General features: G+C 44.2%; 1 protein-coding gene across 3 annotated transcripts in view; it reads left to right on the plus strand.

The window, feature by feature from the left end:
- DGKB (diacylglycerol kinase beta) overlaps window positions 1-27,313 on the plus strand; it is a 790,513-nt gene that overhangs the window by 366,537 nt on the left and 396,663 nt on the right. For all 3 annotated transcript variants that reach the window (XM_069729311.1, XM_069729309.1, XM_069729312.1), the window contains exon 19: window positions 3,262-3,422. In XM_069729311.1, the coding sequence (XP_069585412.1) occupies window positions 3,262-3,422 (161 nt within the window). The remainder of the gene's footprint in view (window positions 1-3,261; window positions 3,423-27,313) is intronic.

A 27,313-nucleotide genomic window follows, 5' to 3' on the forward strand; every position in this document is an offset into this window, starting at 1 on the left:
CTCCAGCAGTTCATAGTAGATCTCTGAATCATCCAATGTTGTCCTAAATGCCTAATGATGATAAATATAATCCACCTGTGTGTAATCAAGTCTCTGTATAAATGCACCTGCTCTGCGATAGTCTCAGGGTTCTATCTGAAGCACAGAGAGCATCATGAAGACCAAGGAACACAACAGGCAGGTCCGTGATACTGTTGTGAAGAAGTTTAAAGCCGGATTTGGATACAAAATAATTTCCAAAACTTTAAACATCCCAAGGAGCACTGTGCAAGCGATCATATTGAAATGGAAGGAGTATCATACCACTGCAAAACTACCAAGACCCGGCCGTCCCTCTAAACTTTCATCTCAAAAAAAGAAAAGACTGATCAGAGATGCAGCCAAGAGGCCCATGATCACTCTGGATGAACTGTAGAGATCTACAGCTGAGGTGGGACAGTCTGTCCATAGGACAACAATCAGTCGTACACTGCACAAATCTGGCCTTTATGGAAGAGTGGCAAGAAGAAAGCCATTTCTCAAAGATATCCATAAAAAGTGTTGTTTAAAATTTGCAACAAGCCACCTGGGAGACACCAAACATGTGGAAGAAGGTGCTCTGGTCAGATGAAACCAAAATCAAACTTTTTGGCAACAACGCCAAACGATATTTTTGGTGTAAAGGCAACATAGCTCATCACCCTGAACACACCATCCCCACTGTCAAACATGGTGGTGGCAGCATCATGGTTTTGGCCTGCTTTTCTTCAGCAGGGACAGGGAAGATGGTTAAAATTGATGGGAAGATGGATGGAACCAAATACAGGACCATTTTGGAAGAAAACCTGCTGCAGTCTGAAAAAGACCTGAGGCTGGGACGGAGATTTGTCTTCCAACAAGACAATGATCCCAAACATAAAGCAAAATCAACAATGGAATGTTTCACAAATAAACGTATCCAGGTGTTAGAATGGCCAAGTCAAAGTCCAGACCTCAATCCAATCAAGAATCTGTGGAAAGAGCTGAAAACTGCTGTTCACAAACGATCTCCATCAAACCTCACTGAGCTCGAGCTGTTTGCCAAGGAAGAATGGGCAAGAATGTCAGTCTCTCAATGTAGAAAACTGACAGAGACAAACCCCAAGTGACTTGTAATCGCAGCAAAAGGTGGAGCAACAAAGTATTAAGTTAAAGGGGTCAAATAATATTGCACGCCCCACTTTTCAGTTTTTGAATTTCCACAAAAATTTAAAATAACCAATAAATTTCGTTCAACTTCACAATTGTGTTGCACTTGTTGTTGATTCTTCACCAAAAATGTGTATTTGGTTTCTTTATGTTTGAAGCATGATATGTGGGAAAAGGTTGGAAAATTCCAGGGAGCCGAATACTTTCGCAAGGCACTGTATTACGCATTATTACTAGACCGGCCTCCAGAGATAGATACAAAGTATATATTACACTGTTACAATAGAGGCAAACAGATACAAAGTGTCCCTTAGGATTGTACCTTTTACATTACTTTGGTTGTTACTTTGGTAATGACGTTTAGCTAAAGAGCAGCCTACCCCCATCTCGCCTATGTCTCTAAAAGTTTTACTTACAACATTAAAAGTTATCACTTAACCACTGGATGGATGATAACTTTTTGATCAGTGGAGGTCCAACTGATCCCGAAACTGTAGTCCTGAAATGCCTCATCGAAATGGAGTGGTGGCTGTGCATGCAAGAGGTAGTTTATTAAAGGACTTGGATTTTCCCAAGATTCCCAAAAAGAAAGAATTGAGCAGCGGGCACCAAGATGGAAGACCCTGGAATCAAAATGTTGTCATCTAGATGTTGAGAATAACCATTTAACCTTAATTCACAGAGGCGTAAATTTAAGTCCTTGTTCTCCAATGTAAGGTCCAGTCCACACCATATATATTTCACATCATGCAAAAGAGGGGATTTTAAATCACTTAATACACCAAAATCCAGGTGCGACTACAGCCTTCCTCTTGTGTCATTTTCCATATGGCCACTCCTCTCCATGACTTAAGAAAAGCCAGAGGTTCAACTTGCATCAAAGAAATTTGGTGTGAACTTCAACAGTCAGGAAGAAATTTAAAAAACAAAACGCTGTTATACTTATCTCCCCTTGACGCTCCTCATACCCGTCCCATAGCAGATCCCCGCCGGTCCTCCTATCAATCCTCTTTGACTTTCTTATTTGAGATCCTCTGGCAGTGCCCCTGCCGAATAGACCCCACATGGTCATGTGAGGCACAATGCACGTAATTGCATCAATTACCATCAATTACATGCATTGTGGTCCTTGTGATCATTTGGGTCCTAGTCTGCGTAAACGCCGGAAGACCCAGAATAGGTAGAAGGTCAAAGAGAAGTGACGGAGGAGTTGACAGGGAGCGGTCACAGGACAACTATGGAGAAGATCAAGGAGAGGTGAATATAATAGTTTTTATTGTTTTTTTTACCCCTTCATATTCCTCATTGGCTGAAATCAAATCCCCAGAAATTTGGATTTTGATTATTTTGCTTTGAAATTCCCCCCCAAATTTTGCATTCTAAGGTATCTGAATTTTGAGGGGAAATTCATACAGAAATCAAATCTTTTGGAATCTTTTCACTCATCTCTAGTCCCTAAATAAATGTATGAGCCAAAAACTGGGCTTGGCTTATTGGATTATAAAGAGAGTGTCCAGATGTTAGAAAAATATATGTCCATGGACTGTGTTTGCTTTGGCCATTTTGTTTTAAAAATCCGTACAACCCCTTTATGAGAGGTACAAGTGAAGTCTGAGAACTGATAATCTCCGTTTACCCATGGCAGAAACAATTCATGAGTTTTTTTCTATTCTCTGGGGTAGGCAGAAGGAGTGGCTGAGCCCCCAAATATTTTTTTATATAGATATTTTTTACTGTAAGGGTTGGAACCGTGGAAAAATGCCCCTTCTCTTGATTTAGTCCCGGTGGTGATCACAAATTATCGGTCTTCCTGCCCCTCCTACGGCATTTATAACATCCACCCTTGGCCACAAAAAGTCAAATTGTTGGGTCTGTTGGTTTTTACCCCCTCTACATTGAATAAAGATGGAGTCTTGTCCTTCACTGTGGTTACTGTTTGATATAAATTGTTTTCACAGGAGGGTCCGTACCGGCCCACCATATCTCCAGTTAGACTACAGATTTTGTCTAGACCTTTGGAATGGTGGAGGCTCCCGCTGCCGGACTCCTATGATATTACATCTATTTACTATATTTTATGGGTTTTTTTTATAGGTTACGAAGGGGAAAATCTGCTGAAATTCCTCAAAGACATTGAGAATGGCACAGTAGTCCTGGTCGACCGATGGAAAATCGAAGTTATCCCTAATGACAAAGATGAAAAGGGAGACCCAGTGCCTTACTCCATCGTAAATAATTACTTTTCCATTGGAGTGGTGAGTGATATTTGTAATTTATTTTTTTTGCATAGTTTACATCAATCTATCGTCTAGAGCCTTTGTAATGGATGCATTTCCTTAAGTGAATTAATTTAAAAAAATGACTACAAAATGGTAAAAGAAACCATGTGATCTCTACTGATCTGCTGGAGGATAGGACATTCATGGAAACTTTTAAAAATGTAATTTAAAGAAAATCTCCATTTTTTTTTTATTATTGCTTTTTACTTTTTAATGGGTAAACAAACATTGAAATTTTTAATGTTATACTGTCTAGTTATAGAGTTGATTGGTGGGCATTCAAGTCCTGGAACGCCCACCATACCGATCAAACCGCTAAGACCCACATTGTCTGTGAATGTAAAGGGAAATAAACTTTTACATTTTTTATATGTTTTATGCCCTGTTTTGAAGTGCTGATTGATAGGACTCTGAGTTATGACACTCTATTATGTGTCACCTGTTGAGATGGATCCTTGAAGCCCTTGGTTCAGAAGATCAGCTGGAATGTAGCATGAACAGATGACATGGATGCAGCAGGGGTGTCTGGTTGCAACTACAGAGGCTGTAGATATTGGAGGGAAGTTGGAGGACAAGAAGTGGCAGAGCAAAGTAGATCAGAAGGCTCACTAAAGAGATATAGCAGAGTCCAGTGATGTAGCAGAGTTGAGTACATCCATAGACTCATTGTAGTCATATAGCAGAGTTCCTTCATGTATTAGATTGAAGTATGTCAGGAGGTATCCTGTGAAAATATAGCAGAGACCAGCAACAAGTAAAGCAGGGTAGATCAGAAGGCATATAGTGACAACATAGCACAGCTCAGCCATATTTCAGGGTAATGAGACAATTATTATTATTATTATTATTATTATTATTATACATTTTTATAGCGCCATTTATTCCATGGCGCTTTACATGTGAATACGGGGCAAATATAGACAAATACATTAAACATGAGCAGATAACAAGGCACACGAGTACATAAGGAGGGAGGACCCTGCCCGCGAGGGCTCACAGTCTGCAGGGGGTGGGTGAGGATACACTAGGAGAGGGAAGAGCTGGCTGTACGGCTGTTCAGTAGGTTGAGGATCACTGCAGGCTGTAGGCTTGTCGGAAGAGATGAGTCTTCAGGTTCTTTTAGAACCCTATCATAGCCAATCAGTGGCTATGTAGGGGAGCCCAGCAATGTAGCAGAGTCGGGTATCTCCAGTGGAACACTGTAGCAGAGTCCAGCTCTGTAGCGAAGTTGTGTATTTCTGGAAGAATTCAGGGTCGATGCAACAGAGTTGGGTATTTCAGAAGATACAGTTTGACAATGTAGCCGAGCGCAGAGACATGGCAGAGATGGGTATGTCAGTGTCATAGAATGGTAACGTAGCAGAGTCCAGTGAGAAGGCCTAGCTGATAATGTAGGAGGCATTCACTCATTAGAAGCGTAAATTAGTGATAGTTCGAAGGAGCCTAAATTTTCCGCCTGAATTTTGTGACATTACGTACTAAGGTTCGCGATGTCACAGAGGAGCAGAGAAAGACCACGACTGTAGAGTGCGGATGTAGCATCAGTGCTGATTCCATTGGAGCAGGGTTGGGGAACCTTTTTTCTACCAAAGGCCATTAGGGTATTTATACCATTTATACTAGAGGGCCGTACAAAATTATCAACTTAAAACTGATCCTACTGTGTTTGGTCAAACCTTTCATTACCTCCCCCAATTTGATTTCTGGAGCTGCTTCTCTATGATGCGGCTGTGATGTTAGGTGGTATTGATGATGTTGCTCCTCGTAACTGCTGTGCCAGGTTTGCGTCGGCTGGAGACTGTTTGCGATGATAAGTTAGGTAAAGAACTTGCAGCAGTAAGTCATACCAACACAGATCTATATTACACTGCAGGTCTCCTCATGGGGAAATTCATTACAGCACATGTAACATAGAATGCAATCATTGGGACATCTGAAGCATACATCACATAGGAGACACCAAGACTGCTGTATATGCATCATGTAGGAGACAACGAGACTGCTATATTTACATCACATAGGAGCCACTGCGACTGCTGTATACATCACATAAGAGACACTGAAACTGCTGTATAAACATCACATAGGAGACACCGAAACTGCTGTGTATACATCACATATTAGACACCGAGATTGCTTTATATACATCACATACGAGACACTGAGACTGCTATATATACATCACATAGGAGACATAGAGACTGCTGTATACACATCACATGGGAGACATTGAGACTGCTGTATATACATCACATAGGAGACACCAAGACTGCTGTGTACACGTCACATGGGAGACACTGAGACTGCTGTATACACATCCTATAGGAGCCACTGAAACTGCTGTATACATCACAAAAGAGACACTGAGTCTCCTGTGTATATATATCACATATGAGACAGCAAGACTGCTGTATATACGTCACAAAGGAGTCACTGGGGCTGATGTATTTACATCACATAGAATGCATTGATACTGCTGTATATGTCACATAGAAGACACGGAGAGAGATGGTGGGGCTGGTAGCTCAAGCACTGAGAGACCCGGGAATCTGCCCAAGGACAGTTGGGGCAAAGGGGTGGAAGAAAAGGCATTTGACACTTATGGCCTGTGAAGCGGAGGTTCTCCACCCTAACATTAGAGGTAACAGACCCCTCCAGAAATAAGGGAGAAAAGGCTAAGTTTAGCTTCAAGTACGAGCTGAGCATTATTCTTTCCCTGCAGAAGGTCTATTGGTCTGTTCACCTCTCTGATGCTAATTTTGAGTTGTTGCATTCTTCTTCATTAACACCTATAATTACATTTACATAAAGTTACCTAACGTCATTTTTTTTACTGAACAGTATATAGCACTATCTTATTCTGAAGCGCGTTACATGCGTTACAACATTGGGGCTCACAATCTAAGTTTCCTATCAGTACGTCTTTGAAGTGTGGGAGGAAATCAGAGAACCCGAAAGAAACTCAGACCGACACGGGGAGAACATGCAAACTCCTTGCAGATGTTATCCTTGGTGAGATTTGAACTCAGGACTCCAGGGTTACAGTGCTAACCACTGAGCCACCATTCTGCCCATCATCCTCACTGCACCGTACCCTGCTAATAGGAAGTGTACAGAATTTCTAATTTTGCTTTGGCATCCTGCGAACAGAGAACAGAATATCCTGCATCTGAGATACATTGAAAAAAAAAAAATGAAAGCAAACAATTTGTCAAAAAGCTCATTGCAGTTTGTAGATTAAAACTACGAAATGTGACAAACTTTTAAACAAAGGTGGAGTTTTCCTTTAAATCGTGATTTTGATTTTAAATTGTCGTTACAGTTTGATTGCAATTACATCACACAGTACGTTGCTTGCGCTCTATTTTTACGTTTTAATCCCTTCGTTAGTCCTTTACCATCAATTCATCTATTACGCCAAAGGTCCGTGGCCCAGCTGTAATCAGGAAAATGCAAAATGAAGGTTACGGGAGGGACGGGGGCTGGGAGCGCGTCTCACCTGCACTGATAAAAAGCATCTCTAGAATCTATGTACGGCTCGTATGTTGCAAAAGCACGAGAAATATTAATACCTCCTTTATAACATATTAAAGTGTCAAATGCAAAATGAGACCCCGAGGTCTCATTTACACTAGAGAGTGTTTTTCAAAGCCCATGACCCAATTCCTAAGCTCACATCATTGCCAGATTTCATCTTAATAGACATAGGATAAATGCCAATTATATACCCCCAAAGAAAAAAAAAATATTTTCATCTTCACATTATGTATTTTGTCTCGCTATGCAGATTACAACCTGGATTTTTAGAGCTTACTTAACACATTTTTGCTTTAAAAAAAAAAAAAAGAAGATAAAATTTGCAGTAAGGAAATATTGAAACGTCTCGTCTTTGTTCACATCTTATTATGAGAAAGTAAGGACAAGGCTCCGTGCTAACAGCCAATTGTAAAATAGGCCATAGAGATGGAGTTTTCATGCCTTAAATTGATGCATAGCTCTTCCACTAAGGAGATGCCGGACGGCTAAATGAGACAATTTTCCATTTCATTTAGATGTTTTTTTTTATTATTTAAAAAATTTACGCCACATTTGACCTAAATGTTGACTTTTGAGAGTTATCTCCCATTAGAATATTATGAGTGGAGGCAGCTACTGTATACTGTATATTACCAACATGGCCTGTTTGACCATGCTTGACCATTAATAGGCAGTTGGAGTGAGAAAAAATGGCCACCCTGAAAATTTTTCAGTCCTGCTTGTTTCACTGTTTATAACTTTTTGTTCGTTAAAAAAAAAGGAGCATATTTTCAGTTTTTTTAGTGTACAATAACTCACCTTGGTCTTTAAAGGGAATCCATCAGTAAGTTTTTGCTTTGGAATCTGAGAGCAGCATTATAAAGGGCAAGAGACCGTGATTCCAGTGATATATCTGTCACCAGTGTGTCACGTCCTCCTGGTAGATCTGGGGGTTAGAAGATCACTACATATTGTGAATCGCAGATCTTCCATTTAGCCTGTGTGTTTGTGTCTCGTATTAAATGGATTTGGTTTCCTTTGGTGCTGAAGAGGTTAACGACCCTGTCTATGCTGGTCAGAAACTTGCAGCTCAATTTCAGCTGCTTCTGAACTGGTCATTACCTCTCCCTATAAAGCCGAGCCTGATTTTCTATTCCTTGCCAGCTTTTTTTCCTAGATCCTTGGAGATGCTGTGCTGCATTGGAGACCGTTGTTTCTGCTGGAGATTGTTGCGTGCTGTTTTTGGGTGAATGTTTTCCTCATTGTCCTATTCCCATTCGGTTGGTACATTCCTATCCTTCCCTATATACCGCTTTACCTTTGGTGAGTGTTTGTATGTTTGTTACTGCACAGTCTTACATTTTTTAATTCTTATGAAACCATAGTATTTAATAAAAATATTAATAAATACATAAACATAATGCATGTTGGAGTATAAAGTGCTGGACTGCTTTTCTTTTTACAATGCCATAATAGGATTTTTATTGGGATGAGCGAGCACTAAAATGCTCTGATGCTCTTTACTCAAACCAAGCAATTACTAATACTTGCATGCTCGTTTCGAGTAACGAGTATAATGGGAGTCTATGGGAAATCCAGCCATTTTTCCAGCAGACCCTAAAAGGAAATCTGGGGGCAGTGAAAATGTTTAAGTCGATGGGAAAACAGGATGGGGAAGACCCTTAGAAGCATCTCTGACGTCCAGGTTGCTGCTGAGACCAATAGTGTCACACTTTTACTCCACTTTAAGAACTGATAATAAAACATTCAAAATCAACTAGACTTTGAAGTCTACAGGAAAAAAAAGTTAAGAAACATTCTTTCCTGTACAATGACTTGTATATAAGACAACATTTAAAAATGATATGAAAAATAATTTAGGTAAACCAACATTATTTTTTTTAATAACTTTTAATACATTTGTATTATTTTTTTTTTTAAAAAATTGGAAATGTCAGTGTAATTTATGAAGGAAGAACTTCCAAAAATGAGATGGAACAGGGCCTATGCACTAAGTGCAAAATCTGCCAAAAGTTACAAACAGTGTTATCCATAGACCCTTGAAGGCACCAACTCTAGTGGCTCATGCAAATATTGTGAAAAAAGTGTAGTTGTGATACTCCCACACTCATAAAAGGCTGCCACAAATTACAAGCAGGGTCATCCATATACCCTTGAAGGCACCAAGTGGAGTGCCTCATAAAAATATACAAACTGTAGTTGTGGTACTCCTACACTCATAAAAGCTCTGAACACAGTGCAAAGCCTGTCAAAAAATTACAAGCAGGGTCATCCATACACCCTTCAAGGCACCATGTGGAGTGCCTCATACAAAAATTAACAAAGTTTAGTTTATGTACTCCTACACTCATAAAGACTTTGCACAAAGTGCAAAGCCAGGAAAAAATTCTAATGAGGGTTATCTAGTCATCCATAGACCCTTGAAGGTAGGAACTAGCAGGCCTCTTTCAAAAATTGAAAATTAAAACACGTTATGTGCTTCTGTCATCTGGTGGTAGGTATGGAAAAGTCAGTGCTAATCCAGGCTTTGTTAATTTTTATCAGAGTATTTTCTGTTGACAACCGAAAGCACCTGTCTGTTATGACCCCTCCCAGCTGTGGCACTAAAAACCCGCTCAGACAATACGGTAGCGGCAGGGCAGCACAACACCTCCAAGGCATAGAGGGACAGCTAATGACAGGTATCCAGCTTTGAGACCCAATAGAAGAAGGTCACAGAGGAGTTAAGGAGTAAGCTGGTTTTGTCAATCAGGTATTGGTTAGTTGATTGGTTCGCTTTCTAAGCTTCACAGTCAACACCAGTTTACAGCCATTATCACACACGACCATGACTGGTTAGAGGTTCAGTGGCGAGAGCCACAGATCTGTCTGGTCTGTTATCTCCTAGACAAATTAGCTTAAGCAGAGCCTGTTGCCGCTTTGCTGAGGGAGTGCTGCAGAGATTCCAGCTTCTGACTGATGTGGACGATGTGCTCTGAGATAACAAATCGGAGATGGAGGATGAGAAGCAGGAGGGGGTGCAAGATCTGCTATAGGAGGAGGAGCAATCCATGATCGAAGTGCAACCAACAATTAGCAGCCTCAGTAGCACATGTGCCATGCCAGGGTGGTACTCGGCCCCCACCTCCATAATGTTCACTCAGTGTGCAATCAGAGAAATATAGCATCCCTGGTCACAAGCATTTGTCCGTATGTCGATCGTTAAGTGTGCAATCCAATTAACTGCATTGGAATGGCCATGGGTGATGTGCCTGGAAATGTGCTGGTACAAGGCGGGGACACCACACCAGGAGACAAGAAAGTGGCGGTTGGAGACCGATTATTGAGAAATGGCTTCCGTCATGAGTTGGTGGTAATCCTTTATGTCTACAAGCCTAAACTGCAACATTTCCATGGCAAGCAGCCTGTAAATGTGCCCAATTAGCGTTTGGGCCTGTGGGTAGGTGGGCTGGGAACTTTCTTTTTCATTCCAGGGTCTGGGGTAGGGACAGCTGAACACTGCGCTGGGACAAGACTCACAGAAGACAGTATAGTAAGTATAATATTTTATGAAATGTTGCCATTGAATTTAATGCATAGTCCTGGTGCCCTTTCCAGCCAGTTCCCGTCCTTTGGTACTTTCAACGTATCCTCAGAAGACATGTCACTTGACTGCAGACAAGTGTGAAATGTTGGAAGCCCTCACCAGCGAATCGCCTGTCCGTGTGCGATGCAAATGTGCCCTTTCCAATCACACTGAAATATAAAGTTGTTTCAACTCTTCTTGAATCTTTGAACTTCACAGCTAAAAATAATCATTATTATGCAAAACAGGGATCAAAATGAATGGCGGCCGCCACTAGGAATAATATTAAATTTTTAGAAAAAAAAGATTGGCTGCACTTAAAAGGGTTCCTCAACATAAAATAAAACATTTACTCACTTCCCAAATCGGCACCATTCCTCCAATACCAGGGCTGCGACTTTCAGAGACAATACTACATTGTTCTGTCCCGTGACCGCTGCAGGCAATCAGCAACCTCTGATTAGCTACATCTCTCAATACTCCGCAATGGTTTGAGAGGTGAGTATAGGTTTTCTGTTTTTAATTTTATGTGCGGCACTTTAGCAGTTAAGAAGGTATTGTCCATTAGTCCCCTTTAATGAGAATAGCTGTGTATAGGATCCTGGCAAAAAGTATACAAAGTGGATCTCTCCCATTTACAGACATATAATTCAGGGTATTGGTCCCTGATGGGCGTAGAGTGGGGCTTGGCTGGCTGAATCAGATGCCCTTTGGCAGGTGACCAGCTGTATATGGAGCCTTATTGGCAATAGCTTGGTTAATTGTAATAATGTTGCAAAGCTCGTTAAAGGATCAGACATTGACTTATAGAGTCAAATGCAAATGCTGATACTAGTGAGATTCTTTTCTTTCTTTATGTGAATAATCTCATTTGCATCACAAAAAGATTAAGAGAGTAACAAGAAAAATCAATATTCCACTTTTCATTTCTAATCCTTTGGTTTTTCTTAGGTGATCTTTACTTGATCGACTTTTTTCTAAACAGATTGGTTGAGCAGGAATACATTAATGGGGTTGTGTCATTGGAGACCAACCCCTTTCAGAATGTATCTGCTGTGGTGATCAAATGATTGCCGCAGGTAGCCTTGCCTGGCCTGGTCAGAGGGTTTTGAGCCAGTGAATGTAAAGAAGAATGTTCCACCAATCTTAAAAACTGTGAAGAAGTAAGACGCAAAGTCATTTGATGTTATCTAAACCAGGGATGGCAAGAAGAACAAACTAGTAAATCTTGGAACAAATCAAGAAAGATATGTCACTGGAAGCAAGGATCACCAAGCTACGACTTGCTTACTTTGGACACATCATACGAAGAGCACAATCACTGGAGAAGAACATCATGGTCGGCAGAATAGAAGGAACAAGGTGAAGAGGAAGACCAGCAGCTTGATGGCTTCATACTATCCAGATAACTGCAGAGAAGATCCTGGTGGACCTCTCTAGGCTTGCACAAGACCGATCTTCCTACAGAGTGTTCATCCATCAAGTCACCATGGCTCGAGATCCATAGGCCTTTAAATAATAAATAAAAAGTTTGAAAATCGTATAACTTTTTGCTATGCAGTGAATAGGCTTCTTCTGTGTAAAACCTGAAAATCCAGAAGTCCACGAGCTAAGACCTTGCAATAGGCAGCGTGTGTCAGCTGCAAAATAAAGCCGACACAATGCTGCAATGGATGAAAATGGAAATAACTCTGACCACGGCTGTTTAACTCTTTAGATCACTCAATGATCCTCAAAGCTATTGTTCTGGATCAGCAGTTGTTATGCTGCACAAATAAGTGAAGTTGGATACAGCTGGAATAATGGAAGCAGTTGTGGCAGAATGAGACCATGTGGACTGACTCAGACTTGAAGATTCTGCAATAGGCCTATGCAAATTGCCTCTTCTGAGAAAATGAGGACTTAAACTCTATAGCGCCACCTGTTGGAAGTAGCGATCCTACAAGTCACAATCAACTCTTTAACGAGTCGTGAAATATGACTTAGGATAAAAGCCAAATCAGTATCTCAATTCACAGACACGTTGTTTCGGGCTGTTGGCCCTCGTCAGTGCGAAGCATGAGAACTAATTTGGCTAGGTGAGAGGCTCTGGACTGGGGTCTAAGGGGTATCGTTTCTCCTTGTGGAGAGTGACATACCATCTCTGGCTTGTCAAGGTAAGGAGGCTTATTCGCCGTGCAATGCTCCTCTGGGAAATATAATATGCAAATTGCCTCTTCTGAGTCACTCTCAAGAAAAATGGAGAGTTGGGAAACAAGAGGATCATCTCGCTTCCAGAGAGGATTTACCCTTGCCAAAGCCTCACCTTCCAAGTGAGAGATTACAAAAGCCACCTTAGCACGGTCTGTGGGGTACTGCAAGGGCAGTAACTCAAAATGAAGCTGATATCGATTTAGAAACCCTCTACACATTTTAGAATCCCCACTATAACGAGGTTTAGCCAGATGAGGTGGTGGGTGAGGAGCCGAGGTCGGAGAGGCAATGGAAGCAGAAGACTGAAGGGCATGAAGATGATCATCCACAGAAGCCATGAAATTAAAAATATGAGCTTGAGTGTCACGCTGCTGAACAAGCTTCTGTTGGAGACTTGCCAATTGTTAAGCACTCCCAGGGTCGGGAGCCTGCAGGGATGAGAGATGAGATTCCATGGACTTCAAAAAGTACATAATCCTTGATTGATTTTCCCGAAGGAACAATAACTCTTTCAGAGTAGGAGTCGCGGTACCAGCGGGGTCCATGGCCTGATTGTACTGTGAGGTTTAAGGAACTCCTAAAGTGAACCCGCAGAACCACGACAACGAACCTCCCAAGGGTGAGCTGACCGGGTAGACCACCCCCAATACAGGGAGCATTAGGGGCAGGCCCGAGGGAGACTATTGCCGCAAAGGCTGATACCAGGGGACAGGTGGTAAGAGATTCAAACATAAGAGGGGAGATACAGAACAGGCTGAGCAGAACAGAGACGCAGAGTAAGCTGGATAGGACCGAGACATGGGGCAGATAGGATATGACAGAGACACAGGATGAACGTGGACTGGGCAGAGGTATGGCGGAGACACAGGGCAGGCGTGGACTGAACAGAGATATGGCGGAGACACAGGGCAGGCGTGGACTGGGCGGAGATGTGGTGGAGACACAGGACAGACGTGGACTGGGCAGAGATATGGCAGAGACACAGGGCAGACGTGGACTGGGCAGAAATGTGGCAGAGACACAGGGCAGATGTGGACTGGGCAGAGGTATAGCGGAGACACAGGGCAGGTGTGGACTGGGCAGAGGTATGGCGGAGACACAGGGCAGGCGTGGACTGGACAGAGATAAAGGGCCTGGGTCATGAGAAGCACAAATGACAATCAGGCAAGGAGCAGTGGAAGGGTTTACCTTAAATACATGGTGTGCAGAAGGACTTCCAGGTCTGGGTCCTCCAGGGTCACGGAGAGGAAGTACGGAGCGCCGGTATATCAAAAGAGGAAGTACGCATGCGCAGATGAAACATGGAGTGCGAGATGCGCACGCGGCGAGAACCATGAAGATGCGGTGAGTCAGAAGAGAGAAGAATGCGCGCTAGCAGGAGGAGCGCGCCGGCGCAGGTAAGTATGTCGGCAAGCGGGAGAAGGAGCTGCTGACGGGGCGGCAGGCTCGGCAACAGGAGCAGCGGCACAGAGCTGCACCGTGACAGAGAGTAACAATTAGAAGATACAAGTATAATAAATGGCACATGGTAGATGGAGGCTTGTAATGGGTTCTGAAGTTTCAAGTTAGCGTTCTGAGTGAATTTCTACACAATTAGGATAACAGCGCTTTTTTTTATATATCCAGTGTACAGTATATGAACTAGACCTCGGGAAGCAATTCTTGGATCACGGTATCGACCCCATGCTAGCCACAGGTGGCCTCGGCCTTCCACAGACCAATTTTTTGCACATTCCTCAGCTATATATAATATATTGTAATGTAATGGAAGCTAAAAAGAATAATAAGACTGAGCCGTCACTTTGAAAAGTATCGAACAAGAAGAAGCGCATCGAAGGAAATGTCCTGCAATCTTGTGTAATTATTATCGTATCTAATATAAATGAGAAAATGTACGTTTTACATTTGTTCGTAATGAAATATGGCGTGGAGAAGGGATTCAGACCGAGAAGGAATATAGGATAATAAAATGTAGATAATGTCTTAATCACTCTGCATTATTAAACATTAATAGAAAATCATTAATAGCATCTCTGTAACCGTCTCTGTCACTCAGTTCTCTGCCTATGGTGAGCGATGCTCTTCTCGGAGACTCTCCCAACATCTGGGAATTTCTAAGGATTTAACTCCTTCATCCCAATCATCATTGCTTTAACCTGTTGTAAATAACCCTGATTGAAGATGGTACAGACTCGGGATCTAATGCTGTGCTGCAATGGTCGAGAACAGAGATAACTCTGATCCCAACCTATTCAAGGTCTAGAGAAACTGGAAAGCGGAAGGAGACAGGAAGCGGCCGGAGAGGTGAGCGGCGAGTATACCTAATTTTTCTAATTTTTTACATATTACATGTACAGGTCCTTCTCAAAAAATTAGCATATAGTGTTAAATTTCATTATTTACCATAATGTAATGATTACAATTAAACTTTCATATATTATAGATTCATTATCCACCAACTGAAATTTGTCAGGTCTTTTATTGTTTTAATACTGATGATTTTGGCATACAACTCCTGATAACCCAAAAAACCTGTCTCAATAAATTAGCATATCAAGAAAAGGTTCTCTAAACCAGGGGTCCCCAACTCCAGTCCTCAAGGCCCACCAACATGTCATGTTTTCAGGATTTCCTTAGTCTTGCCCAGGTAATAATTGCATCACCTGTGCAATGCAAAGGAAATCCTGAAAACATGACCTGTTGGTGGGCCTTGAGGACTGGAGTTGGGGACCCCTGCTCTAAACGACCTATTACCCTAATCTTCTGAATCAACTAATTAACTCTAAACACATTCAAAAGATACCTGAGGCTTTTATAAACTCCCTGCCTGGTTCATTACTCAAAACCCCCATCATGGGTAAGACTAGCGACCTGACAGATGTCAAGAAGGCCATCATTGACACCCTCAAGCAAGAGGGTAAGACCCAGAAAGAAATTTCTCAACAAATAGGCTGTTCCCAGAGTGCTGTATCAAGGCACCTCAATGGTAAGTCTGTTGGAAGGAAACAATGTGGCAGAAAACGCTGTACAACGAGAAGAGGAGACCGGACCCTGAGGAAGATTGTGGAGAAGGACCGATTCCAGACCTTGGGGAACCTGAGGAAGCAGTGGACTGAGTCTGGTGTGGAAACATCCAGAGCCACCGTGCACAGGCGTGTGCAGGAAATGGGCTACAGATGCCGCATTCCCCAGGTAAAGCCACTTTTCAACCATAAACAGCGGCAGAGGCGCCTGACCTGGGCTACAGAGAAGCAGCACTGGACTGTTGCTAAGTGGTCCCAAGTACTTTTTTCTGATGAAAGCAAATTTTGCATGTCATTCGGAAATCAAGGTGCCAGAGTCTGGAGGAAGACTGGGGAGAAGGAAATGCCAAAATGCCTGAAGTCCAGTGTCAAGTACCCACAGTCAGTGATGGTGTGGGGTGCCATGTCAGCTGCTGGTGTTGGTCCACTGTGTTTCATCAAGGGCAGGGTCAATGCAGCTAGCTATCAGGAGATTTTGGAGCACTTCATGCTTCCATCGGCTGAAATGCTTTATGGAGATGAAGATTTCATTTTTCAGCACGACCTGGCACCTGCTCACAGTGCCAAAACCACTGGTAAATGGTTTACTGACCATGGTATTACTGTGCTCAATTGGCCTTCCAACTCTCCTGACCTGAACCCCATAGAGAATCTGTGGGATATTGTGAAGAGAAAGTTGAGAGACGCAAGACCCAACACTCTGGATGAGCTTAAGGCCGCTATTGAAGCATCCTGGGCCTCCATAACATCTCAGCAGTGTCACAGGCTGATTGCCTCCATGCCACGCCGCATTGAAGCAGTCATTTCTGCCAAAGGATTCCCCACCAAGTATTGAGTGCATAACTGAACATTATTATTTGTTGGTTTTTTTGTTTGTTATTTAAAAACACTTTTATTTGATTGGATGGGTGAAATATGCTAATTTATTGAGACAGGTTTTTTGGGTTATCAGGAGTTGTATGCCAAAATCATCAGTATTAAAACAATAAAAGACCTGACAAATTTCAGTTGGTGGATAATGAATCTATAATATATGAAAGTTTAATTGTAATCATTACATTATGGTAAATAATGAAATTTAACACTATATGCTAATTTTTTGAGAAGGACCTGTATTTCACTCTGGGGTCTGGAAAGACCCCATAATAAGGGCCATTAAATTTGTAGAGAATAGCTTGACTGTGAATCGAGTTTCCCGGGAAAATGCAGGAAAGTTTGAATTTTGCCTGATCCGCTCATCTCTAATAGTAATCAATAAAAAGTAGTGGCCAGAGCAAAATCGTGCACTCGTGCATTAGTCTGAGATTATTGCTATTTTTGCAACAGAATGTAAAACGCATTAGTGCATCGTTCGAAAGGTCAGCAGAAAACTATAGAATATGTCGTCAGGCAGGAGCCGAATGGTCCCTCTACTCTGTCCATTTTCCAATCTGAAGCGCAATGTCAGATTTAGTTCATTATTATTCTCATGTTATCTTGTGTCCAGTGGAGACAGAACATTATACATATGTTTGCTTCATTTTCTGTTAACCCTTCGATTCCGCCTAACAAGCCGGCAATGCTGTGCAATTTGCCTGAGGATGAGCTGAAGCAAACCCCAGATCCATATTAGCATTATATTAAAATGTATGCAACATCCAGATGGCAATTATAAGACTGTTATAGTCCTTAAGTACATGGACATGAACTTATACGGGGCAATATTTTTTTTACTTAATTGTAGAGATTAGAGTTGAGCGACCTTGACCTTTTTAGAGTCGAGCCGGGTTTCGCGAAACCCGACTATCTCAAAAGTCGGGTCGAGTGAAATCGGCCGATTATGACGTAAAGTCGGGATCGACCGAAACACGAAACCCAATGCAAGTCAATGGGGCAGCATAGTCGGCAGTGAGTGGGGGCCAGGAAAACACCTAGAGTGCCCATTTTAATGTCAAAACCATCCATTCTTCTTAATGAAGCTTGTCAAGCGTAATTTACCTTATAATAATTGGAAGGCATTTGAAATTGGGGGTCATTTGGCTAAAGTTGTGGTGGGTAGGGCTGGTTCAAGTAATTAGTGGGCCCAGGAAATCTGGACCACGTCACGGCAGTGGAGCAGGGAGAGGTAAGTATTTCAACTTTGCAAGTGCTGTGAACCTGAGCAAGCAGGGGGGGCCCACTCGTTGGCATTGGCACTGGCACAGGGCCCCTCAAAGTACAGCGGTGTGTTTGCACGGCGGGGGCGCCTCCCACCGGCAGCAACACTTTTGCGTACCATGAGAGGCCCTGTGCCAGTGACGTCGCCAACTAGTATTCCTCCCCCCACCTGATGAAGGAACCTGCACTTTCATCTGCACCTTCCTGTTTGCCCCCGTGTTAGGTGGTATGGTATGCGGGAAGGGGGACCTGACTTTCAGCAGGGTCACAATCTTGCAGTGTAGCGTGCACGGGAAATGTTGCGTTATGGGTCAATGTACCAGCAGACTCATCTATCACTGGCTGGGCAATGGGCAGGATGAGGAGGAAACACAGATATAGGCCCAAAGAATAAAGTGGGCTAAATGCAGTTCAAAACTGGTAACACAGGACTAATCAGGGGGCATTGCAGTGGAGGACAACTGGAATGAGAGGCTGACACAGAGAGTAGGCCCAAATCAGTAAGTAGTCGAAATGCAGTTCAAAATTGGCAACAGTAGTAAACAGGCGGCACAGCTTTGTTCAGTGGAGGAGAACAGCAAGGAGTGGCAGACACCGATAGTAGGCCCCAACCCAACTAGTAGGCCAAATGCAGTCTAACATTAACAACTACTTAACGAGCGCCTGAAAACGGAATTTCAGGACAGGAAACCAGGAGAACAGCAAGGAGCGGCAGACACCGATAGTAGGCCCCAAACCAACTAGTACGCCAAATGCAGTTGTTCCGTTTAACCACAATTTAATGAGAGCCTGAAGATAGAAGTTCAGGAAAGGCAACCTGGAGAACACCTTGGAGTGGAACACACCATCTCTCTACACCCCATACCCAATTTGTAGGTCTAATGCAGCGTAGTTTCCAACAACTACTAAACGAGAGCATGATGATCGAAGCATTGGCGAGGAAACCTGGGGAACACCTTGGAGTGGAACACACCATCTCTCTACAGTGGAACACACCCTCTCTCTACACCCCATACCCAATTTGTAGGCCTAATGCAGCGTAGTTTCCAACAACTACTAAACGAGAGCCGGAAGATCGAAGCAATGGAGAGGAAACCTGGGGAACACCTTGGAGTGTAACACACCATCTCTCTACACCCCATACCCAATTTGTAGGCCTAATGCAGCGTAGTTTCCAACAACTACTAAACGAGAGCCGGAAGATCGAAGCAATGGAGAGGAAACCTGGGGAACACCTTGGAGTGTAACACACCATCTCTCTACACCCCATACCCAATTTGTAGGCCTAATGCAGCGTAGTTTCCAACAACTACTAAACGAGAGCCGGAAGATCGAAGCAATGGAGAGGAAACCTGGGGAACACCTTGGAGTGTAACACACCATCTCTCTACACCCCATACCCAATTTGTAGGCCTAATGCAGCGTAGTTTCCAACAACTACTAAACGAGAGCCGGAAGATCGAAGCTCAGGAAAGGCAACCTGGAGAACACCTTGGAGTGGAACACACCATCTCTCTACACCCCATACCCAATTTGTAGGCCCAATGCAGCGTAGTTTCCAACAACTACTAAACGAGAGCCGGAAGATCGAAGCAATGGAGAGGAAACCTGGGGAACACCTTGGAGTGTAACACACCATCTCTCTACACCCCATACCCAATTTGTAGGCCTAATGCAGCGTAGTTTCCAACAACTACTAAACGAGAGCCGGAAGATCGAAGCAATGGAGAGGAAACCTGGGGAACACCTTGGAGTGTAACACACCATCTCTCTACACCCCATACCCAATTTGTAGGCCTAATGCAGCGTAGTTTCCAACAACTACTAAACGAGAGCCGGAAGATCGAAGCTCAGGAAAGGCAACCTGGGGAACACCTTGGAGTGTAACAAACCCTCTCTCTACACCACGGAAGGGCTGATTCTTAGGAAGGAAGGCTGTCGGAAAGAAGCAGGGCGCGTCCGAGGGTGATTATATTCTTATTAGGTATATACTCACCCTCGGACGCGCCCTGCTTCTTTATTTGTAATGAATGTTTATTTGCAATGTGGTTTTGACTTACTCTATTTTTTTGGTAAATAATGATTTTATTATTTTCATTGTTTTGCATCTTCTTGGCAATAATATAAAGAAGACGCGACAGGACAACACTCGGTGGATGCCATATCTGTGTTTAAAATTGAAAAAACCTTTCAGTTAACTACTTGCAGGAGAAAGTTATTGTAGCTGGTGGCCATTTTTAGTACTGTACCAGATTTTTGTTGTATGTGTTTGTTTTTAATGTTAAAATGTCTGCATTTGATATCTCTCCAGTATTTTCTTTTTTATAAGCAAAATACTTATTTTTATATTTTCTGATGTTGGTTCCAGGGGTACACGGGCAGCAGTGGTGTGGTCAGTGGAGGCCTAGTGGAAGGAGTGACCGCAGACAGGCATCGAAGGCCTAAAATAATAACACATGGCTGTAGGCAATTTTAAATTGGTTCCAGGGGTACACGGGCAGCAGTGGTGTGGTCAGTGGAGGCCTAGTGGAAGGAGTGACCGCAGACAGGCATCGAAGGCCTAAAATAATAACACATGGCTGTAGGCAATTTTAAATTGGTTACAGGGGTACACGGGCAGCAGTGGTGTGGTCAGTGGAGGCCTAGTGGAAGGAGTGACCGCAGACAGGCATCGAAGGCCTAAAATAATAACACATGGCTGTAGGCAATTTTAAATTGGTTACAGGGGTACACGGGCAGCAGTGGTGTGGTCAGTGGAGGCCTAGTGGAAGGAGTGACCGCAGACAGGCATCGAAGGCCTAAAATAATAACACATGGCTGTAGGCAATTTTAAATTGGTTACAGGGGTACACGGGCAGCAGTGGTGTGGTCAGTGGAGGCCTAGTGGAAGGAGTGACCGCAGACAGGCATCGAAGGCCTAAAATAATAACACATGGCTGTAGGCAATTTTAAATTGGTTCCAGGGGTACACGGGCAGCAGTGGTGTGGTCAGTGGAGGCCTAGTGGAAGGAGTGACCGCAGACAGGCATCGAAGGCCTAAAATAATAACACATGGCTGTAGGCAATTTTAAATTGGTTACAGGGGTACACGGGCAGCAGTGGTGTGGTCAGTGGAGGCCTAGTGGAAGGAGTGACCGCAGACAGGCATCGAAGGCCTAAAATAATAACACATGGCTGTAGGCAATTTTAAATTGGTTCCAGGGGTACACGGGCAGCAGTGGTGTGGTCAGTGGAGGCCTAGTGGAAGGAGTCACCGCAGACAGGCATCGAAGGCCTAAAATAATAACACATGGCTGTAGGCAATTTTAAATTGGTTACAGGGGTACACGGGCAGCAGTGGTGTGGTCAGTGGAGGCCTAGTGGAAGGAGTGACCGCAGACAGGCATCGAAGGCCTAAAATAATAACACATGGCTGTAGGCAATTTTAAATTGGTTCCAGGGGTACACGGGCAGCAGTGGTGTGGTCAGTGGAGGCCTAGTGGAAGGAGTGACCGCAGACAGGCATCGAAGGCCTAAAATAATAACACATGGCTGTAGGCAATTTTAAATTGGTTACAGGGGTACACGGGCAGCAGTGGTGTGGTCAGTGGAGGCCTAGTGGAAGGAGTGACCGCAGACAGGCATCGAAGGCCTAAAATAATAACACATGGCTGTAGGCAATTTTAAATTGGTTCCAGGGGTACACGGGCAGCAGTGGTGTGGTCAGTGGAGGCCTAGTGGAAGGAGTGACCGCAGACAGGCATCGAAGGCCTAAAATAATAACACATGGCTGTAGGCAATTTTAAATTGGTTACAGGGGTACACGGGCAGCAGTGGTGTGGTCAGTGGAGGCCTAGTGGAAGGAGTGACCGCAGACAGGCATTGAAGGCCTAAAATAATAACACATGGCTGTAGGCAATTTTAAATTGGTTCCAGGGGTACACGGGCAGCAGTGGTGTGGTCAGTGGAGGCCTAGTGGAAGGAGTGACCGCAGACAGGCATCGAAGGCCTAAAATAATAACACATGGCTGTAGGCAATTTTAAATTGGTTCCAGGGGTACACGGGCAGCAGTGGTGTGGTCAGTGGAGGCCTAGTGGAAGGAGTGACCGCAGACAGGCATCGAAGGCCTAAAATAATAACACATAGCTGTAGGCAATTTTAAATTGGTTACAGGGGTACACGGGCAGCAGTGGTGTGGTCAGTGGAGGCCTAGTGGAAGGAGTGACCACAGACAGGCATCGAAGGCCTAACATAACAAAAATGTCAATACAATGGTATTGTCAGTGGCAGGCATTGAAGGATGTCAGCACATAGACTAAACATTGGTGGAGCTGTGAGATAATTTTGCAAGTGGTAGAGCACTGTTTGAGCTGGGGTGGGGGGAAACTGTCTTGTGGCCGGCGGTACAGGCCCAGGGCCCCTCATATTACAACGGTGTGTCTGACGTTGGGTGCGCACCACCACCGCCAGAGACACTTTATTGTACTAGGAGGGACCCAGTGGCAGTGCCGTCGACCAAAAGCGGGCTCACCCACATCTTCAGACAAACTGCACTCTCACGGGTGCTGTCGCCAAGTGTCGATACCACGGCCCCGTGTGGGGAGTTTGGCCATTTAGTGAGGTGTAAACATGTCGTATGCTGGACAATCAGGTGCAGAAAATTACGAGATTGGAAAAGGCATTCAGAATAGTCCACAGGCAAGACCTTTTCATAGGAAAGCTAGGTGTCAGCCGGGCAAGGTGGGGCAAAAGATTTCGAAATCCAGTTGTGGTTCATTTTAATGAAGGTTAGATCATCTACATTTTGGGTAGCCAGACGAGTCCTTTTTTCTGTTAGTATTGAACCTGCAGCACTGAATACTCTTTCTGATAGGACACTAGCTGCCGGGCAAGCAAGCTCCTGCAATGCATATTCTGCCAATTCTGGCCAGGTGTCTAATTTTGATGCCCAGTAATCAAATGGGAATGACGGTTGAGGGAGAACATCGATAAGGGATGAAAAATAGTTTGTAACCATACTGGACAAATGTTGTCTCCTGTCACTTTGAATTGATGCTGCAGTACCTGTCCTGTCTCCTGTCATAGCAAAATCACTCCACAACCTGGTCAGAAAACCCCTCTGGCCAACGCCACTTCTGATTTCTGCCCCTCTAACTCCTCTGGTCTGCTGGCCCCTGCAGCTCGTGTGAGAACGATCACGGGCGCTGTGTGCAGGGAATGCCAGAAGCAAACGGTCAACAAGAGTTGATTGTTTGGTTGCTAATATTAGTTCCAAGTTCTCTTGTGACATTATATTTTGCAATTTGCCTTTATAGCGAGGATCAAGGAGGCAGGCCAACCAGTAATCGTCATCGTTCATCATTTTAGTTATGCGTGTGTCCCTTTTGAGGATACGTAAGGCATAATCCGCCATGTGGGCCAAAGTTCCAGTTCTCAAATCTGCGGTTGTGCTTGGTTGAGGGGCAGTTTCAGGCAAATCCACGTCACTTGTGTCCCTCAAAAAACCAGAACCCGGCCTTGCCGCGCCACCAATTTCCAGTGGCCCCGGAAAAGCTTCCTCATTAAAAATATAATCATCCCCATCATCCTCCTCGTCCTCCTCCTCCTCTTCGCCCGCTACCTCGTCCTGTACACTGCCCTGGCCAGACAATGGCTGACTGTCATCAAGGCTTTCCTCTTCCTCAGCTGCAGACGCCTGATCCTTTATGTGCGTCAAACTTTGCATCAGCAGACGCATTAGGGGGATGCTCATGCTTATTATGGCGTTGTCTGCACTAACCAGCCGTGTGCATTCCTCAAAACACTGAAGGACTTGGCACATGTCTTGAATCTTCGACCACTGCACACCTGACAACTCCATGTCTGCCATCCTACTGCCTGCCCGTGTATGTGTATCCTCCCACAAAAACATAACAGCCCGCCTCTGTTCACACAGTCTCTGAAGCATGTGCAGTGTTGAGTTCCACCTTGTTGCAACGTCGATGATTAGGCGATGCTGGGGAAGGTTCAAAGAACGCTGATAGGTCTGCATACGGCTGGAGTGTACGGGCGAACGGCGGATATGTGAGCAAAGTCCACGCACTTTGAGGAGCAGGTCGGATAACCCCGGATAACTTTTCAGGAAGCACTGCACCACCAGGTTTAAGGTGTGAGCCAGGCAAGGAATGTGTTTCAGTTGGGAAAGGGAGATGGCAGCCATGAAATTCCTTCCGTTATCACTCACTACCTTGCCTGCCTCAAGATCTACAGTGCCCAGCCACGACTGCGTTTCTTTCTGCAAGAACTCGGACAGAACTTCCGCGGTGTGTCTGTTGTCGCCCAAACACTTCATAGCCAATACAGCCTGCTGACGTTTGCCAGTAGCTGCCCCATAATGGGAGACCTGGTGTGCAACAGTGGCAGCTGCGGATGGAGTGGTTGTGCGACTGCGGTCTGTGGACGAGCTCTCGCTTCTGCAGGAGGACGAAGAGGAGGAGGAGGGGGTGCGAACGGCTACAGCCAATTGTTTCCTAGACCGTGGGCTAGGCAGAACTGTCCCAAACTTGCTGTCCCCTGTGGACCCTGCATCCACCACATTTACCCAGTGTGCCGTGATGGACACGTAACGTCCCTGGCCATGCCTACTGGTCCATGCATCTGTTGTCAGGTGCACCTTTGTGCTCACAGATTGCCTGAGTGCATGGACGATGCGCTCTTTAACATGCTGGTGGAGGGCTGGGATGGCTTTTCTGGAAAAAAAGTGTCGACTGGGTAGCTCGTAGCGTGGTACAGCGTAGTCCATCAGGGCTTTGAAAGCTTCGCTTTCAACTAACCGGTAGGGCATCATCTCTAACGAGATTAGTCTAGCTATGTGTGCGTTCAAATCCTGTGTACGCGGATGCGAGGCTAAGTACTTCCTTTTTCTAACCATAGTCTCATGTAGGGTGAGCTGGACTGGAGAGCTGGAGATCGTGGAACTAGCGGGGGTGCCGGTGGACATGGCAGACTGAGAGACGGTGGGAGATGGTATTGTTGCCACCGGTGCCCTAGATGCAGTGTTTCCTACTACGAAACTGGTGATTCCCTGACCCTGACTGCTTTGGCCTGGCAAAGAAACCTGCACAGATACTGCAGGTGGTGCGGAAAATGGTGGCCCTACACTGCCGGAAGGGATGTTGCGTTGCTGACTAGCTTCACTGGCCGAGGGTGCTACAACCTTAAGGGACGTTTGGTAGTTAGTCCAGGCTTGCAAATGCATGGTGGTTAAATGTCTATGCATGCAACTTGTATTGAGACTTTTCAGATTCTGTCCTCTGCTTAAGGTAGTTGAACATTTTTGACAGATGACTTTGCGCTGATCAATTGGATGTTGTTTAAAAAAATGCCAGACTGCACTCTTTCTAGCATCGGATACCTTTTCAGGCATTGCAGACTGAGCTTTAACCGGATGGCCACGCTGTCCTCCAACAGGTTTTGGCTTTGCCACGCGTTTTGGGCAAGATACGGGCCCGGCAGATGGAACCTGTTGCGATGTTGATGCCTGCTGCGGCCCCTCCTCCTCCGCTTCAGAACTGCTGCCGCCTGCACCCTGTTCCCCCAATGGCTGCCAATCGGGGTCAAGAACTGGGTCATCTATTACCTCTTCTTGTAGCTCGTGTGCAACTTCGTCTGTGTCACCATGTCGGTCGGTGGTATAGCGTTCGTGATGGGGCAACATAGTCTCATCAGGGTCTGATTCTTGATCAGCACCCTGCGAGGGCAATGTTGTGGTCTGAGTCAAAGGACCAGCATAGTAGTCTGGCTGTGGCTGTGCATCAGTGCACTCCATGTCAGATTCAACTTGTAATGGGCATGGACTGTTAACTGCTTCACTTTCTAAGCCAGGGACGGTATGTGTAAAGAGCTCCATGGAGTAACCCGTTGTGTCGCCTGCTGCATTCTTCTCTGTTGTTGTTTTTGCTGAAGAGGACAAGGAAGCGACTTGTCCCTGACCGTGAACATCCACTAACGACGCGCTGCTTTGACATTTACCAGTTTCACGAGAGGAGGCAAAAGAGCTAGAGGCTGAGTCAGCAAGATAAGCCAAAACTTGCTCTTGCTGCTCCGGCTTTAAAAGCGGTTTTCCTACTCCCAGAAAAGGGAGCGTTCGAGGCCTTGTGTAGCCAGACGACGAACCTGGCTCCACAGCTCCAGACTTAGGTGCAATATTTTTTTTCCCACGACCAGCTGATGCTCCACCACTACCACTACCCTCATTACCAGCTGACAATGAACGCCCCCGGCCACGACCTCTTCCACCATACTTCCTCATTGTTTTAAAAACGTAAACAAACTAACGGTATTTGTTGCTGTCACACAAATTACACGGTGAGCTATAACTTCAGTATGATTTAGCTACCCCTTTACAGGTGAGTGAGACCACAACGAAAATCAGGCACAATGTTACACACTCTGTTGTTGGTGGCAAGAAATGAGAGAGATGCCACACACGCAGGACTGTCACTGAAGCACAAATGTAAATATTAATCTCCCACTGATTTGATTTTTTTTTTTTTTTAAGGGAGACTTTAGGAAAAAAAAATAATAGAATAAAATGATTTTTTCAGGAAGAATTTAGAAACCAAATAAAATAAAATGATTTTTCCAGGGAGAATTTAGAAAACAAATAAAACAAAAAAAGGCTTTCTATGGCCCACTGAGTGAGAGATGACGCACACAGGAGTCAGGAGTGGCACACAAGCCCAGAGGCCAATATTTATCTCCCACTGATTGATGTAGTGATTTTTTCAGGTAGATTTTGGAACCCAAATCAAGCTAAAAAAAATAATAGGCTTTCTATGGCCCACAATTGGAGAGAGAGAGAGAGATGGCACACCCAGGAGTCAAGACTGGCACACAAGCATAAAGGGCAATATTAATCTCCCACTGATTTGTTTTTTTTTTTTTTTTTTTCAGGGAGACTTTAGGAAAAAAAAAATAGAATAAAATGATTTTTTGAGGAAGAATTTAGAAACCAAAGAAAATAAAATGATTTTTTCAGGGAGAATTTAGAAAAGAAATAAAACAAAAAAAGGCTTTCTATGGCCCACTGAGTGAGAGATGACGCACACAGGAGTCAGGAGTGGCACACAAGCCCAGAGGCCAGTATTTATCTCCCACTGATTGATGTAGTGATTTTTTCAGGTAGATTTTGGAACCCAAATCAAGCCTAAAAAAATAATAGGCTTTCTATGGCCCACAATTGGAGAGAGAGAGAGAGAGATGGCACACCCAGGAGTCAAGACTGGCACACAAGCAGAAAGGGCAATATTAATCTCCCACTGATTTGTTTTTTGCTTTTTTTTTTTCAGGGAGACTTTAGGAAAAAAAGAAAATAGAATAAAATGATTTTTTCAGGAAGAATTTAGAAACCAAAGAAAATAAAATGATTTTTTCAGGGAGAATTTAGAAAACA

Source organism: Ranitomeya imitator, chromosome 6 (assembly GCF_032444005.1).
Source record: "Ranitomeya imitator isolate aRanImi1 chromosome 6, aRanImi1.pri, whole genome shotgun sequence".
Lineage (NCBI taxonomy): Eukaryota > Metazoa > Chordata > Amphibia > Anura > Dendrobatidae > Ranitomeya > Ranitomeya imitator.